The sequence below is a fragment of the Psittacula echo genome (assembly GCF_963264785.1).
Source record: "Psittacula echo genome assembly, chromosome: 1".
NCBI lineage: Eukaryota > Metazoa > Chordata > Aves > Psittaciformes > Psittacidae > Psittacula > Psittacula echo.
The window spans coordinates 80,986,570-81,003,379 of record NC_137735.1 but is presented as its reverse complement, the minus strand read 5'-3'; the positions used below and the strand labels follow the sequence as shown (position 1 = coordinate 81,003,379).

Sequence of the window (16,810 nt, the reverse complement as noted above, 5' to 3'; positions counted from 1 at the left end):
GAAATTAATACATTTATATGCCAGATATTAGTGTTTCTACATTACTTTGATCAAGCGAAACAGCATGAAAATTTAATGCCAGTCTATTTTTGGTCAGCTGTATTTTCAAATTACTAATTCCATGGATGAGAGTCTTCTGACTTCAGTAAAGCACTTTCTGGCAATTCAAGATTTTTGTCAATTGACTTTGGAGATGGGTAGAAATTAGGTCTGAATGAAGAAAATTATTTTAAAATACTCTTCCCATCCTCTCCCAGAATTTTCTATGGTGGTGTTTGTTCCTATAAAATTTACTCCTTGTTCTTTATCTCACCTCCCTGTACCCTTTCATTCCCTGTCCTGTATTGTCATAAGTTTCGGTGCTGCTAATGTTTATATAGGTTTACCTGTGAAGCAGAAGGAGAGTTGCCTAAGTATCAGTGGACGCAGGACTGCCACTTAATTAAGTGTTCTTTTTAAACACATCGTGTGGCTCATCCATCCTCTCTCCCCAGGTTTGGAGATGGGCTTTTCTTAGGGTAGGTAATGTAGGGGCATTCTCTTTACTGAACTTTGATTTTATTTAATCTGAGGGTTAATTTGTTAAAACTCTGAGTGAGATGTCAGATAAGGAGCAAGCAATTTCATGATGATGCTCTTTTAAAGGCCTTGTTTCTGTTTTTATTTATTTACTAATGAAACAAAACATAATATCCTACACCCTCCCCCATTCTGTAAATACCTGTAGAGTCTAACTGGGAAATCCCACCAGTTTTTGCCTGGAGGAGTATCTTACTATACTTTTTAACAAATAGACAAGCTTGGACTTTGCCCTAAGATTTTTCCTGTTAATTCAACGTGGAAAAAAAGTAAAATCTGAATCTCAAAATGAATGTGTTTAAGGAAACTAACTTCTTTATTACCCTGTAAATGACCAGGAGCTGTTGCTTATAATTACTATGCATCTGTATATGAAACTGCCCAAGCTGAGCTAGGCAGCTAGTTTCCCAAGGGGTTTGTTGAACAAGAAAATGAAAATGGGAGCAGTTTCACTATCAACATGGTTTTGTATTTTATCAGTGTTTATCCTAAAACAACAGGCATACCTCACTATAAAACAATGTCTTTTCAGAGCTCCTTCAGACTATATATATAATCATATAACATGAATAATCAACAGAATTATATTTGTGTGCATTGATGCATCATCTGTGAGCTACTTGCAGAAGAGTACAGTACTAGCTATTTCTGTACTCCAGATAAACATAAGACGACAGAGGATAACAAGCTTGGGTTTGAAACAGAAACACCACTAGATCATAACATTTCCTGAAGTTACAGTCTTATGAGGGAACTCAACCTGGCACACTCTTGGAATTAAATTTCTGCCCTATTAATTTTAAATGCAGCCTGTTAGAAAAGTAAGTGTGCCAGAAAATACAGAAGGCAAGATATCTGACTTTTCATTGCCTTACTCCTCAAATACTCATTTACTTCATTGATAACTGAGCTCATGGAGAATGTAAAATGATATGTCAATGCTATGATATAGGTCACATCCACCGTGCGCAGATGAAATTTAATGTATGAGGTGGAAGAGAAAAGGAAAACAGATCCGTAACGGTTAACTGAAATTAACTTCCAAGAAGATTTAAACCAAATGTACTCCTAACAGGAAAATAAGAAATAAAAGAGGAGATACACTGGACACAAACCCATTTAGCTATGGTCTGAAGGAACAATCCCTTCACTGTATATGCATGATACAAGCACAAGTTCCTCCTCCAACTTATAGGTAGGTTATGTAAAATAAAAGCTTTAATAAGAGTGGTGAAAGAGATCCGTGCAAGAATAGCCAGTGCCACCAAGCTATAATTTCTGACTTGTTGGCTTATCTGATAGAACCACTTCTCACTCACTTTCTCAGTTTGATCTCAAAACCAGTTGCACAATTTTTACCATGGAAAGTTCTATCCATCAGCACAAAATTTATGTTCCCACAAAAATGTTTGAGTTCAATAACTAAGCATTTCCTGAGCCAAAACTGCTTTATTTTTGACCAGCTCAGTCATTCTATGTGCATGAACTGTGATTCCGCAAAGTACGTAGGTGCTTTGTGCTTGAAGCACACTTTTCAACCCAAGACATTTCTGTGGGCTTTGCTAAGCCAGTGTCAAGTTGAAAGGAGACTAGGTTGCTTAACATGTCACAAAAATTACCTGTAAAGTCACTCTGAGTGTTATGAATAAGTTTGTGTAGGTTACACTGACTAATGTCAGTACCCTATGGAATGATTCTTATGTATTTTATGGCCATATTTTATAATTATTCTTGCCTGGCCAAAAACTGGGTGGCAAAATGGTTAAGCAAGAGATAAAAATTGTATCTTTTACACTCCAGCACATTAACAGCTTCTGGATGCCATAAATAATCCCAAGATCAAAGCTTATATTAATGAGAAATTTTTCCCATGTTCTCTTTTAATCAGCTTTTTAACCTCCACTATCCACCCTACAGAACACAACTCTCTTCATGATACAGTTAAAAGATACAGCACATTTAAGATGATGGCAGATGATGTCTGTTATTGCCAGAACCTTATTTAGAATATAGGATGAACTTTAAGAATCATAGAACCATTGAATGGTTAGGGTTGGAAAGGATCTTAAGATCAACTAGTTCCAACCCCCCTGCCATGGGCAGGGATGCCTCACCCTAGACCATGTCGCCCAAGGCTCTGTCCAACCTGTCCTTGAACACTGCCAGGGATGGAGCATTCACCACTTCTTTGGGCAACCCGTTCAGTGCCTCCCCACTCTCACAATAAAGAACTTCTTCCTTCTATCCAACCTGAAATTCCTCTGTTTAAGTCTGAACCCATTACCCCTTGTCCTATCACTAAAATCCCTGATGAAGCTGCATGAACACTTAGGTCTACTTTAAATGTGTGCAGCCTAAGCCCCAGGGAAGAAATTGTAGTGTTCAACTACTGTAATATGCTCTAGGTAAAATACAGCTTTGCAACTAATTTCTGCAACAGCAGTTAAAAGCAGTATTTGAATGCGTTTTTAATTTACCACAAATAAAAGTAAGAAACCATCCACTTAAACCTAACGTGAAATGCTAGAAAACTACCTTCTATTTACACAGCAATCACTGCATTTAAGCATATGTTGGCATCCTAAGGATAGCCTTAATTCGCCTTTACTACTAGGTCTAATGTGGTGCTAAGGTGAAATATGTATTTATCATCAGTGATACAGAATATGGGGAAACACCTACCATCATCCGCATCAGTGACGCTGAAGTTGAGAATAGCAGAGCCTGGAGACAGATTCTCCATCAAAGACGTGCTGTATGAGGTCATGCTGAACACTGGTGGGTTATCATTGACGTCCAGTATATTGAAGTACACTCTGATGGTAGTAAATTGGCCTCCCCCGTCTTCTGCACGGACAGTAAGGATGTAATACTGCTGTGCTTCGTAGTCCAGTGCACGGGTCAGGTTGAAGACTCCGGTAATGGGGTTCAGAAAGAAGATACCCTCTTCATCATCTTCATTTACGGTGTACGTGATCTCCCCATTGATACCAGAGTCGTCATCAGTGGCTAGAATGGCTGCCACTAAGGAACCTGTACAGCATGACAGGACAACATCAGTCATTCCCAAAAGGCAGCTCACTGATGTGGTCAGAGCCAGCTCATCATCAAGCAACCCTTTAAAATAAGAGGTGTCCTCCAGTAGAAATTCAGTAATGTATGATTACCAGCTATAAAAGGTTTTTCAAAGCTGAAAGGAACAGTATTCAGTATGATGTTTATTTTAAAGAGCAACTAAATAACCCCAAGAAATGGCCAGGAATATTTGGTTTTATCTTTAAACAGAAACATACCCAGATTACATATTAACTGGGGCAAAATTACCTTTTATCCTGCTATGTATTTTTTTTCTATGACTCAGGGGACCCTCCCCTCCCCAAAGACAAACAGGAGCTCTGAAATATTCCAGATATTTCTTTCTAAATGCAGAAACTGAAATGTCAGTACATAACAAATTTCCCAGCTCCACTTTTGTAAAAGTGCCTTTGCAGGGTAACTGTGGTTAGAAAACTTAGACACCTTATAGGCATCCTGTCTTCACTATTTTCTGAAGTTCAACTTGTGAATTTGTTGTGAATTGTCTTCATTTCTGCATAGCTGCATTCACATGACTGAACTATCTTACTAAAGTTTGGAAACGTCACTCTCTAGTATTTCAAACAGTAATTATAATTAAGATCAGCTCATTTCCAAGAAAATAAATAATTTCATTTGTTTTCCACAGAACCAGATGAATAACTTGTAACACAGTTAACCATTTTCAGGCAACGTGACAATGAAAGTTACTCATCATCAGGATGAAGAAGAGTGCTACAGTTTCCTTTAACCCAGCTGAATATGCTAGTATCTTTTACACCCATTTGATCACTTCATGCTCTAACAATTCTGATTGCTGTGAAGCTGTGGCTGCCCATCCCTGGCCGTGTTCAAGGCCGGTTGGATGCGGCTTGGAGCAACATGGTCTAGTGAAAGGTGTCCCTGCCTATACCAGGGGGCTGGAACTGGATGAGCTTTAAGGCCCCTTCCAGCCCAAATCATTCTATGATTCTGTGTGATTGCACATTAATTGGTGAAGAGGGCTGTCCAAAAGCTGGGCAGGATTATCAGCCCTTCAGCAATTTTGATCACAGTGTCAGAGAGGCTCAGCAGAGATACAAGCCCTAGGAAGGTACAATTCCCAATCACAGCTGCCAGGCTTCAAGGGGAACAGGGATTCTTTTCTGGGATAGAGAACAGAGCCCTGAAGGGGAACAGGAGAAGCTGCAGCACTTAAAAGCACAAAATCAGATTGTTTCTTCCTTCAGAAGCTATCACCACTGAGCTGCATTAGGACACAAACGTACACCCCATAAATAATCACAGAGAAGCCTCATCTTAATGTGGAGGGAATTATGCTTGCCATTTCCAGGGTTATTCCTGTTAAAACAGACAGAGTCTCAAGACTCTGCGTGACAAGAGAGGAGAGCATAGGGGGGATCAGCAACCAAGCCAGTCCGTGCTCCACAGACATCTCAATTACTATCATACCAGATTCTTGAGGCACAGCTGATTGCAATGTAATCCTTTAACACAAAACACCATTGAATTCTAGGACTGTGAACATGGGACAGGGTGAAAAATTTGGGAGGCATAGGGATAATATTGGTTGTCCCAAGCTGAGCCTCCCATGCTTATAAGTCAAAGCCCTAAAATAAAAGGTTGAAAGCTATCACCATGCCATTTGTATCCCCTTTGTTTATTCACATTTTAGAACAAGCTTCTAAGGTACTTCAGTTACTAATACTGGAAGACACTGCTTTTATATGAGCAGTCTGTATAAAATACCGGAAAATTTCTATTGCCAGTAATATTAATTTCTGGAGACATATAATACAGCACAGCTTTCAAAAAATTTTTTGTGGTCTAAATATTTTCTATCTTATGAACTAACTTTTAAATATCAAAGCATTCTTGGATTCAAAACAAGATTTACAAGGAGAAAACAACAATTTAAGAGATTGGTGATCAGATTTAGGAACCAAAATTAATTACATAAAGGTTAGATTTTCTACAAAAAAATAAAACATGTCAAAAACGGAGTCAGAGCTAAGAGCAAGGAAACATGATGTTAGGGTTAGTAACTGAGGTCATGTAGGGATTATTCTTAAGGAATCAGTATATTACCGGCTGCTCAGTGGTCACCCATTATCTGATCCTACACTTGATGAACTAAGTACTGTAAGTCACCTTCACGGAAGATGGCTCCCTAAAGCAGTATTAGCATCACCATTACATCTTCATGACAGATTATACTGTTTTCCTATAAGTTGTTCTTCCTCTTACTTTTCTTTTTGCTATTTTCAAAAATAATTTCACTCAGATACTTCCATTGGGATACAGGCATAATTGCTATTCTGCACCTAGGATTTATTTGAGTGGCAATCATTTCTCCATTTCCCATTGAAAAGAAATAACCCAATAGCGATGCAGATCTCCTAGCAAACAGCATGATGTGATTCCCTCTGTTTCTCTGTCCCATCTAAAGCCTTCAGCATCTTCTGCCTCCTGGCCAAGTCAGACAGGTTGGCTATCCCTTCCCATTCAAATCCCTGTGGACTGATGAAAAGGAAATTTCAAGTCTATTTTAGGATAATTTCCAATTTACCTGGAGTGGCATCTTCTGGGATGTCGAAGGAATACACTGGCTTGGAGAATTTGGGGATATGGTCATTAACATCACTAACAGTGATGTTTATTCTCATATCTGAGGACTGCAGGCCATCATCAGCACGAACCAGCAAGGAGTACTTGGAGCGGCGCTCCCGGTCCAGGCGCTTGGTGGCTATCAGGTCTCCTGACTCAGGGTCGATGTGGAAGCTATCATCCGCACCGCTGATAATAGTGTATGTGACAAGGGCATTGGCTCCCTAAGTGAAAACAGAAGTGGTCAAATCAAGATATTTGCCAGGAAAACCACATCACAATTTTCTGTAAGACAAGAAACATTCCAGTAACTGCACTTGGCGAATATTTGTCAGAACAGTTTCTTTTAATAAACAGCTTTCTTGCCCAGTCTCTACTTCAGATCCCCAGTAAAGATACATGCACACACAGTTTTTACTTATGAGACATATGACAAGGTTACCCAGATGCATTTTGCTTCTGCCAGTGGTATCAGCTCTGCTTTTCTCACATTCTGGAGGTGGGATGGAGGATGGAGCAGAAGAAGAAGGGATGCAAGGAGGGAGGACCAAGGATGGCCACACAGCAGCTCAACCAGAGCATGACCAGAGCTGCAGCCCCCGGTCAGCAGAAACTCCTGGGAGCCATGCTTGCAGCAGCCCCTCAAAGGCCAATTTCTGCATGGAAATACATTTACCCCTGAAAATAATCAGCCTCAGAGTGACAAATCATTTGTCATTAAAATCATAGTTCTGGGTTTTGCTGGAAGTCAAAGTATCAGCTTTTGAATCAAAGAAAGCATCTCTTTCATCCATGGAAAAAAAGGATTCATGCGAACTTTGAGCATTTTGGTTAAAAGGAAAATTAAGGAAAAGTAATGTTACATTAAAAAATGATCAATACTTGTTTTGTTTGTTGGGTTGTTTGTTTTTTTTTTTTTCCCTTTTTCCCCTTACAGGTTGAAATTAAAACTTAGGAAAAAAATATGGAAACTTCAATTCAAAAAACACTGACACACTGCATTTTGCCTCAGCCCTATTTTGTCCCAAACACTGAGAAAAGTCACCTGCAGCCAGTCTGTATCATTGATTATTAACAAGAAAATCGACCCATCTTACAGGTCTTAGCCCTGAGGAGTACTGAGGTTTCCTGGAATAAGGAATGTTACCTGAGATCTGTTTCCACCCACCTCCTAGGGCTGGGGAGGTGGTTAAAGCTGGCTCTGGCAGCCAGGGGGTGGTCCATGGGATACAAGGGGCTGGCTAGAACACACAGCACCAGCTTTAAGGGAAAACAGAAAGAGACCTATGATCTTGTCCAAGATAGGCATAAGAGAAGTAAAGTTTTGGTAACCTCCAGCATCGGATACATGTACCTATACCCCATGTGCTAACTATGCGTTTTGGTGGGCCAGGAGATATTTACTGTGACCCCCCTCGGATTTCACAGCTGAAACCTGCACACCAGTGGCATTTCTGAGGTGAACAACAGATCAAAGAGACCAGGAAGAAAGAAATTCTGCAGCTGTTTCAAGCACTCTTGCCTAAAAAAGCAAATTAACAGAGATAAATACCCACTTGTATTTGTGAGATGGGAGAAAAGTGTTAGATACCTGACCTCATGAGAGTGCCTCTTGCCAAACCATTTCTATGGGCTGTTGTTTCAAAGAGTTGTCCTGAGCTAACTGATAAAATGAAATTTAGAAAGAAAACAAGCTTATGCAGGTGCCCAGCCCTGAACTGCTGCTCACAGGGCTCCAGCGTACACAGCCTCTGTGTGCTCAGGTGTACCTGGGGATGACACATGCCTTCCTCCAATTGTGCAGCTTAGCAAAAAAAAATCTGATGAGAATTTCAGAGGTGACCATGTTCTTCATCTCTTGTTTGACTAAGCAGTATCCTCCTAAGAGGGTGCAGCTAAAAATGCAGCCATGTGTGATATTGTTTTATCAAAGTAGTAAATTTACATGAGTTTGGTGAGATGCAAAACAAAATACAGGCATGTAAAACCTATTAAAAGGCTGCATAAAAACTTCCCATCGACAACTGACTTTAAAAAAGCTGCAAAGTGCTAGAAGCTGTTGTAATTGTTAAAGCTTTTAGTACCACTTAGCACTTAGAGAATGTCTTTACATGTTTCCTCAGCTCTGTAGGATGTCCCTGTTACAACAGACAAGGGTTTGAAATTTTCTGCCTTCATGCTACTATTTTAAAATATTTGTAAGAGAGTTCTTGTACACCACTCAGCCATGAGTTTTAATGGCTCACTTACCCTTTTGAAGCTAAAACTTGGATTCTGAAAGCACCTATGCATGTAGCAAAGGCTGCATGCTGATTTACTGAGGAACGTATATGGGTTGCATGTGCAAAGAAGGAAGCCAGAAAAACGTAATGTCACAGGAATATTGTATGAAAGAAAAAGTAAGGATCTCAACCCTAAACAGCACACTGCTAAAAAACCTTGGACTCTTCGTAAAGTCTTTGAGTTACAAATGTTCTGGTAGGGAAACCGAAATCATTCTTTTTTATAAAAAGCTCAATTGATTTCTAAGGTAACAAATCAATTTCCACTGTGTGGAGTGCTTCAGAATGAATAAAACATCAGGTGCATTTTAGTAATGGTTAAGAAGAGGCTGGAGCATAATATTGCTAAAATCTGAGATATCTGTTTGCCATATCACAGCAGAGAGTGGTAGCTCAATATTTACTTCCAAATCTGAATACAAACAGCTTGAATTTTTGTTACAGATATGCACCTTTCCAAAATCCTATTTCTTGCCTGTCAGGATGCTACCAGAAAATAAAGGGAAGAACAAAAAGCTCATGATTACATTGGTACCATTCCTGGGGGTGTTCCAGTGGTTCCCTCTGTAGCAGTAAGATTAAGTACATCAATTAACAATCACAAGACAACTAACCAAGCTAACACAAAATAGATCAGAAATAAAATTCTCTTGAGGAGGTTGAATTACCTTATTATTTGAATGCAAGAATTGCTTGCTGTTATCAAGTGTAACCCTATATTTCAATGACAACACAAACTTCTTTGCATGCTCATATTGATTTTTTAGGCCTTTCTCCAGTGGAAAGAATCAGTTCAAGTGAATGAAACAATATGATTAACATTCTTCTAACTTACTTTCCAGAAGAAATGAATACACCAAATTATATGTGTATATATTTGCCTGACGCATACAAGACTGCAATATCCTCCCACTAAGCCGACTGGCCAACTGTTTAACATCAGTTGCTCAAAGGTTTTTGCCAGTTTCTTAATAGCTCTTTAGTTGCAGTGTCCTCACAGTAATGAATCTAAGGAGGCAAAACTATTTTGCAAATAGGTTCATGCACAGAGCACATACTTTACCATTATTTATTTCCCCCTCTTTTTAGTGAAATAAATCCTTCTTTAGGAAAGGATAATATTGATATTAAATAGTTCTAGTCCAAGAGTGAGCAAGCATTATCAAAAGTTTTCCTGTTCTCCAAGGCTCCTCTGATATTGATTTTATTACACACCTTGAAATTTGGCTCAAATACAACAGCTCTGCTTCAAACCTAGTTTACATCTCAAGCTGTGGCCTTAAACTGAATGTCACTATATCATTATCTCAAGCTGCGAATCCCAGCACCTTCACCAATTCATCAGGTATGGTGTATGACAAGACTGAAAACAAGAAAATAATCCAAAAAGAAAATGTGGGGTATTTTTACAAGGGCATGTAGCGATAGGACGAGGAGGAATGGCTTTAGACTGACCAGCAAACCAGCGACTAGCCTTCAAGTAACAGAGTATTTATCTCACTTGCTCGCGTGTGTTTGCCTCTGCGTGACTCCGCGATACTGAACACAGTTTTGTGAATAGGCCAATTGCTGAGGTGAGCAGCTCGAGAGAGGACGCCTTCAAGACCGGAGCAGGGAGGAGATCAGCGTCCAGGAGCCTCTACTCAGAGCTGCCAGAGCCACCGTGGGAGCCTCAGGCCCTCGGCAGGACTTGCCCAGGAGCCGGCAGCTCAGCTGACTCGAGCAGCTGACTCACAGGGGGCGGAGCCACGAGGAGCGGCACCAGCTCTGACTGGTTAAAAACCTGCCCCTGGGAGCGCTAGCAACCAGGAGCACGGCGACCAGGGCGGGCAAACAAGGACGGGTCGAGGCAAACAGGACGGGTCGAGGCAGTTTGCGCGGGCAGGCGAGCAGGATGGTGAGTACTCGCCATATGACCGGGGCCCGGTCTGGGAGCTCTGCTCTGGCTGCCCCCGCAGTAGCCAGCGTAGGCACCCAGACAGAGCCGATGAGAGGGGAGGCTGCAGTGCAATGCTCAGAGTGTAGTGAGTGCCTGCACTGATCTCCTGAGGGAACGGTGCCAAATGGGCAGGGCTGCACTCGGTGCTCCCTGGTGGAGGTCCTCCTGCAGCAGGTGGCTGAGCTGTGGGATGCTGTTAATAGGCTGCAAGATATCAGGGAAGCTGAGAGGAAGCAGGACTGCCTCCTCCAGGCCCAAACTGTGCAGGGGCCTCAGGCGTTCCCTGAAGCTCATGGAGGAGTGGAGGAGGCTGTCAACCCAGGAAGCTGGGAAACAGTAACAACAAAAAGCAACAAAAAAAAAGAGGAAGAGGACAATTAAAAACAAGGGGCTTCCTCCTAAAGCTGTTGTCCCCCCCCAGAACCACTTTGCTGTCCTGCAGGGTGCTAAGAAGGAAGGGCACTTGCACCAGAAACAACCGGCTGGTGCGCTGGTAAAGAAGATCACTACTGGTGCTGCCAGGAAAAAGAGACGGATCAGAGTGGTAGGGAACTCTACTTTGAAAGGGACAGAGGCACTCATCTGTCGGCCTGACCTGGTCTCAAGGGAGGTGTGTTGCCTACCTGGGGCACGGATCAGGGATGTTGCAGAGAGGCTGCCTGCTCTAGTGAGACCCACGGACTATTACCCACTTCTGGTGATCCATGTGGGTGCTAGTGATGTTGATAGCAGTAGCCTGGAGAACATAAAGAAGGACTACAGAGCCCTAGGAGAGGTGGTTAGGGGCTCTGGAGCTCAGATTGTCTTTTCATCAATTCTCCAGGATACAGGGGGAGACCTTAAAAAAGCTAGGAGGATTGGCCAAGTTAATAAATGGTTAAAAGGATGGTGCCATAGTCAGGGGCTTGGGTGTTTTGAATACGGGACCCAAGTTAGTAGGCCAGGTCTACTGGGGGCTGGTAGAGCTGATCTGACAAAGAAGAGGAAGAGTGGTTTTGGTAGGAGGCTTGCCAGGCTGGTCAAGGTTTCTTTAAACTAGATGTGTTGGGGGAGGGGGGCATCGTTCCATCCCAACACACCCAGTCAGTTGCCAACACCTACAATAAATGCTCGGAGCGATGCAGAGATATTCCAGCTGCTCCAGCCAATGAGCCGGCTTCATTTGGAGCTCGGCTCAGATGCCTCTATACAAACGCCCATAGCATGGGAAACAAACAAGAGGAATTAGAGATGTGTGCACGACTACGGGAGTATGATATAGTAGGCATCACAGAAACATGGTGGGATGGCTCCTACGACTGGAGTGTTGGAATGGAAGGTTACAGGCTCTATAGAAAAGACAGGCCTGGCAGGCGGGGAGGGGGAGTTGCTGTTTATGTTAGGGATAGGCTGGAGAGTATGGAACTGTGTCTGGGGAGAGGTGAGCAGTCAACAGAGAGTTTGTGGGTCAAGGTTAAAGGGAGAGCAGCGATGGGGGACATTATTGTGGGGATCTGTTACAGACCGCCTGATCAAGAGGAATCTGTGGATGAAGTGCTGTATAGGCAGATAGCAACAGCCTCATACTCACAGGCCCTTGTTCTCATGGGAGACTTCAACCACCCTGACATCTGTTGGAGTGAAGTTACGGCCTGGCACAAGCAATCCAGGAGGCTCCTCGATTGTGTGGAAGACAACTTCCTTCTGCGAGTAATAGAGGAGCCGACAAAGAGAGGTGCCGTGCTTGACCTCGTGCTCACCAACAGGGAAGGGCTGGTTGGAAATGTGACGCTCCAGGGCAGCCGTGGTTGCAGTGACCACGAGATGGTTGAATTCGAGATCCTCGGGACAGTGAGAAGAGCGTGCAGCAAGCTCACTGCCCTGGACTTCAAGAGAGCACTTTGGCCTCTTCAGGAGCCTGCTTAGTAAGGTTCCATGGGACACAGCCCTAGAGGGCAGGGGGGCCCAAGACTCTTGGTTGTTATTCAAGGATCACCTGCTCCAAGCTCAGGACTGTTGCATCCCAACTAGAAGGAAGTGCAGCAAGAGGGCCAGGAGACCTCCTTGGATGGATAAGGAGCTGCTCAGGAATATTCAAAGGAAAAAAGAGGCTTATAGAAGGTGGAAGCAGGGACAGGTGGCCTGGGAAGAATACAGGGATGCTGTCCGGGAAGCTAGGGACCAGGTGAGGAAGGCTAAGGCCCAGTTAGAATTGAACTTGGCTAGGGATGTTAAGGATAATAGGAAGGGATTCTATAGGTACGTAGCGAGTAAAAGACAGACTAGGAACAACATAGGCCCCCTTCGGATGATATCGGGAGAACTGGCTACCCAGGATTTGGAGAAGGCTGAGGTTCCTAATGACTTCTTTGCCTCAGTCTTCACTGGCAAAGTCTCTGACCGCACCACCCAAGTCTTGGAAGGCGAACGCAGGGACTGTGAGAATGAGGACCCTAGGCCCACTGTAAGAGAGGATCTGGTTCGAGACCATCTTAAAAACCTGAACATGCATGAGTCCATATGACCTGATGAATCTCATCTGTGGGTCCTGAAGGAGCTGGCGAATGAAGTTGCTAAGCCACTGGCCATCATATTTGAAAAATCATGGCAGTCAGGTGAAGTTCCCAACGACTGGAAAAAGAGAAATATAACTCCCATTTTCAAGAAGGGGAAAATGGATGACCCGGGGAATTACAGACCAGTCAGTCTCACCTCTGTGCCTGGCAAAATCTTGGAGCAGATTCTCCTGGAAGGCATGCTAAGGCACATGAAAAACAAGGAGGTGGTTGGTGACAGCCAGCATGGCTTCACTAAGTGGAAATCTTGCCTGACCAATTTGGTGGCCTTCTATGATGGGGCTACGAAATTGATGGACAGGGGCAGAGCACCTGTCATCTACCTGGACTTGTGCAAAGCCTTTGACACTGTCCCACACGACATCCTTGTCTCTAAATTGGAGAGAAATCAATTTGATGGGTGGACCACTCAGTGGATAAAGAACTGGCTGGATGGCCGCACGCAAAGAGTTGTGGTCAATGGCTCAATGTCCAGCTGGAGATCAGTAACGAGTGGTGTCCCTCAGGGATCGGTGTTGGGACCGGTCTTGTTCAACATCTTTGTCGGTGACATGGACAGTGGGATTGAGTGCGCCCTCAGCAAGTTTGCTGATGACACCAAGCTGTGTGGTTCGGTTGATACACTGGAGGGAAGGGATGCCATCCAGAGGGACCTTGACACGCTTGTGAGGTGGGCTGATGCCAACCTTATGAAGTTTAACCATGCCAAGTGCAAGGTCCTACACCTGGGTCAGAGCAATCCCAGGCACAGCTACAGGTTGGGCAGAGAAGAGATTCAGAGCAGCCCTGCAGAGAAGGACTTGGGGGTGTTGGCTGATGAGAAAATGAACATGAGCCAGCTTCAGTGTGCACTCGCAGCCCAGAAAGCCAACCGTATCCTGGGCTGCATCAAAAGGAGCGCGACCAGCAGGTCAAAGGAGGTGATCCTGCCCCTCTACTCTGCTCTCCTGAGACCTCACTTGGAGTATTGTGTGCAGTGCTGGTGTCCTCAACATAAAAAGGACATGGAACTGTTGGAACAAGTCCAGAGGAGGGCCACCAGGATGATCAGGGGACTGGAGCACCTCTCGTATGAAGACAGGCTGAGAAAGTTGGGGCTGTTCAGCCTGGAGAAGAGAAGGCTGCGTGGCGACCTCATAGCAGCCTTCCAGTATCTGAAGGGGGCCTACAAGGATGCTGGGGATGGACTATTCATCAGGGACTGTAGTGACAGGACAAGGGGTAACAGGTTCAAACTTAAACAGGGGAAGTTTAGATTGGATATAAGGAAGAAGTTCTTTACTGAGAGGGTGGTGAGGCACTGGAATGGGTTTCCCAGGGAGGTTGTGAATGCTCCATCCTTGGCGGTGTTCAAGGCCAGGTTGGATGAGGCCTTGGGTGACATGGTTTAGTGTGGGGTGTCCCTGCCCATGGCAGGGGGGTTGGAACTAGATGATCTCAAGGTCCATTCCAACCCTAACTATTCTATGATTCTATGATAGGGGGTAGATTCAGATTAGACGTTAGGAAGAAATTCTTTACTACAAGGGTGCCCAGAGAAGCTGTGGCTGCCCCATCCCTGGCTGTGCTCAAGGCCAGGTTGGATGGGGCTTGGAGCAACCTAGTCTAGAAGAAGGTGCCCCTGTCTCTGGCAGGAGATTGGAACTGGATGAACTTCAAAGTCCCTTCCAACCTAAACCATTCTATGACTGTATGATTTTTTGCCATTAGTGGAACCGCTCATTAAGGGATGTTAGGAAAACATTAACTCATGATATGCAAACCAGCGACTAGCCTTCAAGTAACAGAGTATTTATCTCACTTGCTCACGTGTGTTTGCCTCTGCGTGACTCTGTGATACTGAACACAGTTTTGTGAATAGGCCAACCGCAGTCCAAAACATGACCACAATGACTCCCAAGGCCAAGCTCTCACAAAGGCAACAAGGGAACAGGTAAAACCATGTATTTTCAGAAGAGCATTTTTAGTACAGATACTCAAATATGAAGCCACACTCCCACCTCATCAGCATCCATGGCTGTTAGCTGCAATATTTTCGATCCATCTCCTATATTCTCTTCTACAGTGAGATCAAGCATATCTGTGGGGAATACTGGTGGGTTGTCATTGATATCCTGAAGTGTTATTTCCACCTGTAAAAAGCAGGAATAGGAAAAAGTTGTGTGAACACTGTGAATTAGACATTGATTGGACCTGAATGTTACAAATCACATAATTTTGAAAGAAACCAGGTAAATTGTTCTTAATCACATGAATTAGAAGATTCCCAAATCACACCAACAATAGAAAAATTCCCTTCGGATATTAAAATTCCATGTTGTTATAAAATACTCATAGGAAAGCCTCTAACATAAATAAAGTTAATTTGACTTGATGATAGCAACTGATTTTAAATTGTCCTAGTCTAGTTTATATTGGAAAAGATCCACTGATAGACTGTCACTCTAATCCTCAAAGTCGGCCCCTGGAGTATAGCTGCCAAGTCCTGGGGCAGGAGATCATTCAACCATAAAATGCTGCCTGACATAAAGATGAGGTGGTGTAAAATTCTCCCTGAAATGTTTATATATTGGCAACCCTCCGTTCTGAGGGAGCAAAAAACACCCTTGCTCTTTAGGCTTAAAAAAAAATAACCACTTTTTCTTTCTTGCTCTAAATGCAAACATAAACATTACTTTAGAAGCACCCACTAGCACCTCCTTACCCATGAACACTTCAACTGAAGTTCTTTTCACGCACAATATCTGTATGCTTTTCCAAACAGTAGTGATAGTTACTGGAAAGTTGTTTTGTGTTCTTTATCCCTAGTTTTTCATAAGCAAGATTGCTGCCCTGCTGATGTTAATTCAAAAAGCTCTGTTTTGCTTTGTTGCTGGGTATGGCACATAACATTGCAAAAAAGAAAGAAAGAAAGAGAGGACACAGCTGGCTTACATTCATCATGCAAAAAGAAGGCTTGTTTTGGACTTAAAGTATTAAATGGCCACCAAAATCTGAAGACCTAATGAGAAAACTGAGGTGCTGAAGGAAGTCTGTCTTTATTGCTCTTCAAGGAAGACAGAAAGGTAGTTAAAGCTGTTGCACAGGAAGGTAGGGAAAGGTATGGATGACTTAACGAAGATACCTAGATTGACAGGCAAAATGTTATGCATAGTACAGTATCTACCATGCCATTATCCACAACAGATCTCCCTGCACTTAGCTGAAAATATGCGGGTTAGACTGCTCTGGATATAATCAACACAGACATTTTTGGTGATCTGAAATCTGTAATTTCTATTCTTTCTAGTCACCTGCCATAATATTTTCTTTTTTCATGCTGTTTTCATACAGATCACCAATCGGCAAGCCATTCTGACTTGATCAACAGGACGATCCCTAAGATTAGCAGTTTGGTGATGAAGGCTTGACTGTCCCTGCAGAGCAACTGAGTCACCCAGACTCATTTGCTGTATCTTTCCCCAAGCTCTCACTGGCTGCACCCCAGGGCCATTGGTCCTCCTTGGGCTTCCTGAGACCACATCCTGAGGGGTGCTCCATCTTTTTGTCCTCCTCCCAAAACCAACTGGTTTGGAAAGCCTAACAGTGCTAGACTTTGTGATGGAACAGATTTGGTATACATGCTATTCTCTTTCATTAAACACCCTTAAAATATAAATTGCTGTAGATCCATAAATACTCTGAGAGTATATTTGATCATGGCACACCCATCTTTTCTGCCTCAGAGGATGTTTCTAATGCAGAGAAGGCTGCAAGGAGCTTGGTTGTTTCCC

General features: G+C 43.2%; 1 protein-coding gene across 1 annotated transcript in view; it reads right to left on the bottom strand.

The window, feature by feature from the left end:
- Positions 1–16,810, bottom strand: part of FAT4 (FAT atypical cadherin 4) — a gene marked incomplete at its 5' end in the record, with an annotated part of 147,638 nt that overhangs the window by 58,779 nt on the left and 72,049 nt on the right. Inside the window, 3 exons of the mRNA XM_080638907.1 lie at positions 3,262–3,612; positions 6,224–6,485; positions 15,038–15,169. Of these exons, the coding sequence (XP_080495033.1) occupies positions 3,262–3,612; positions 6,224–6,485; positions 15,038–15,169 (745 nt within the window). The remainder of the gene's footprint in view (positions 1–3,261; positions 3,613–6,223; positions 6,486–15,037; positions 15,170–16,810) is intronic.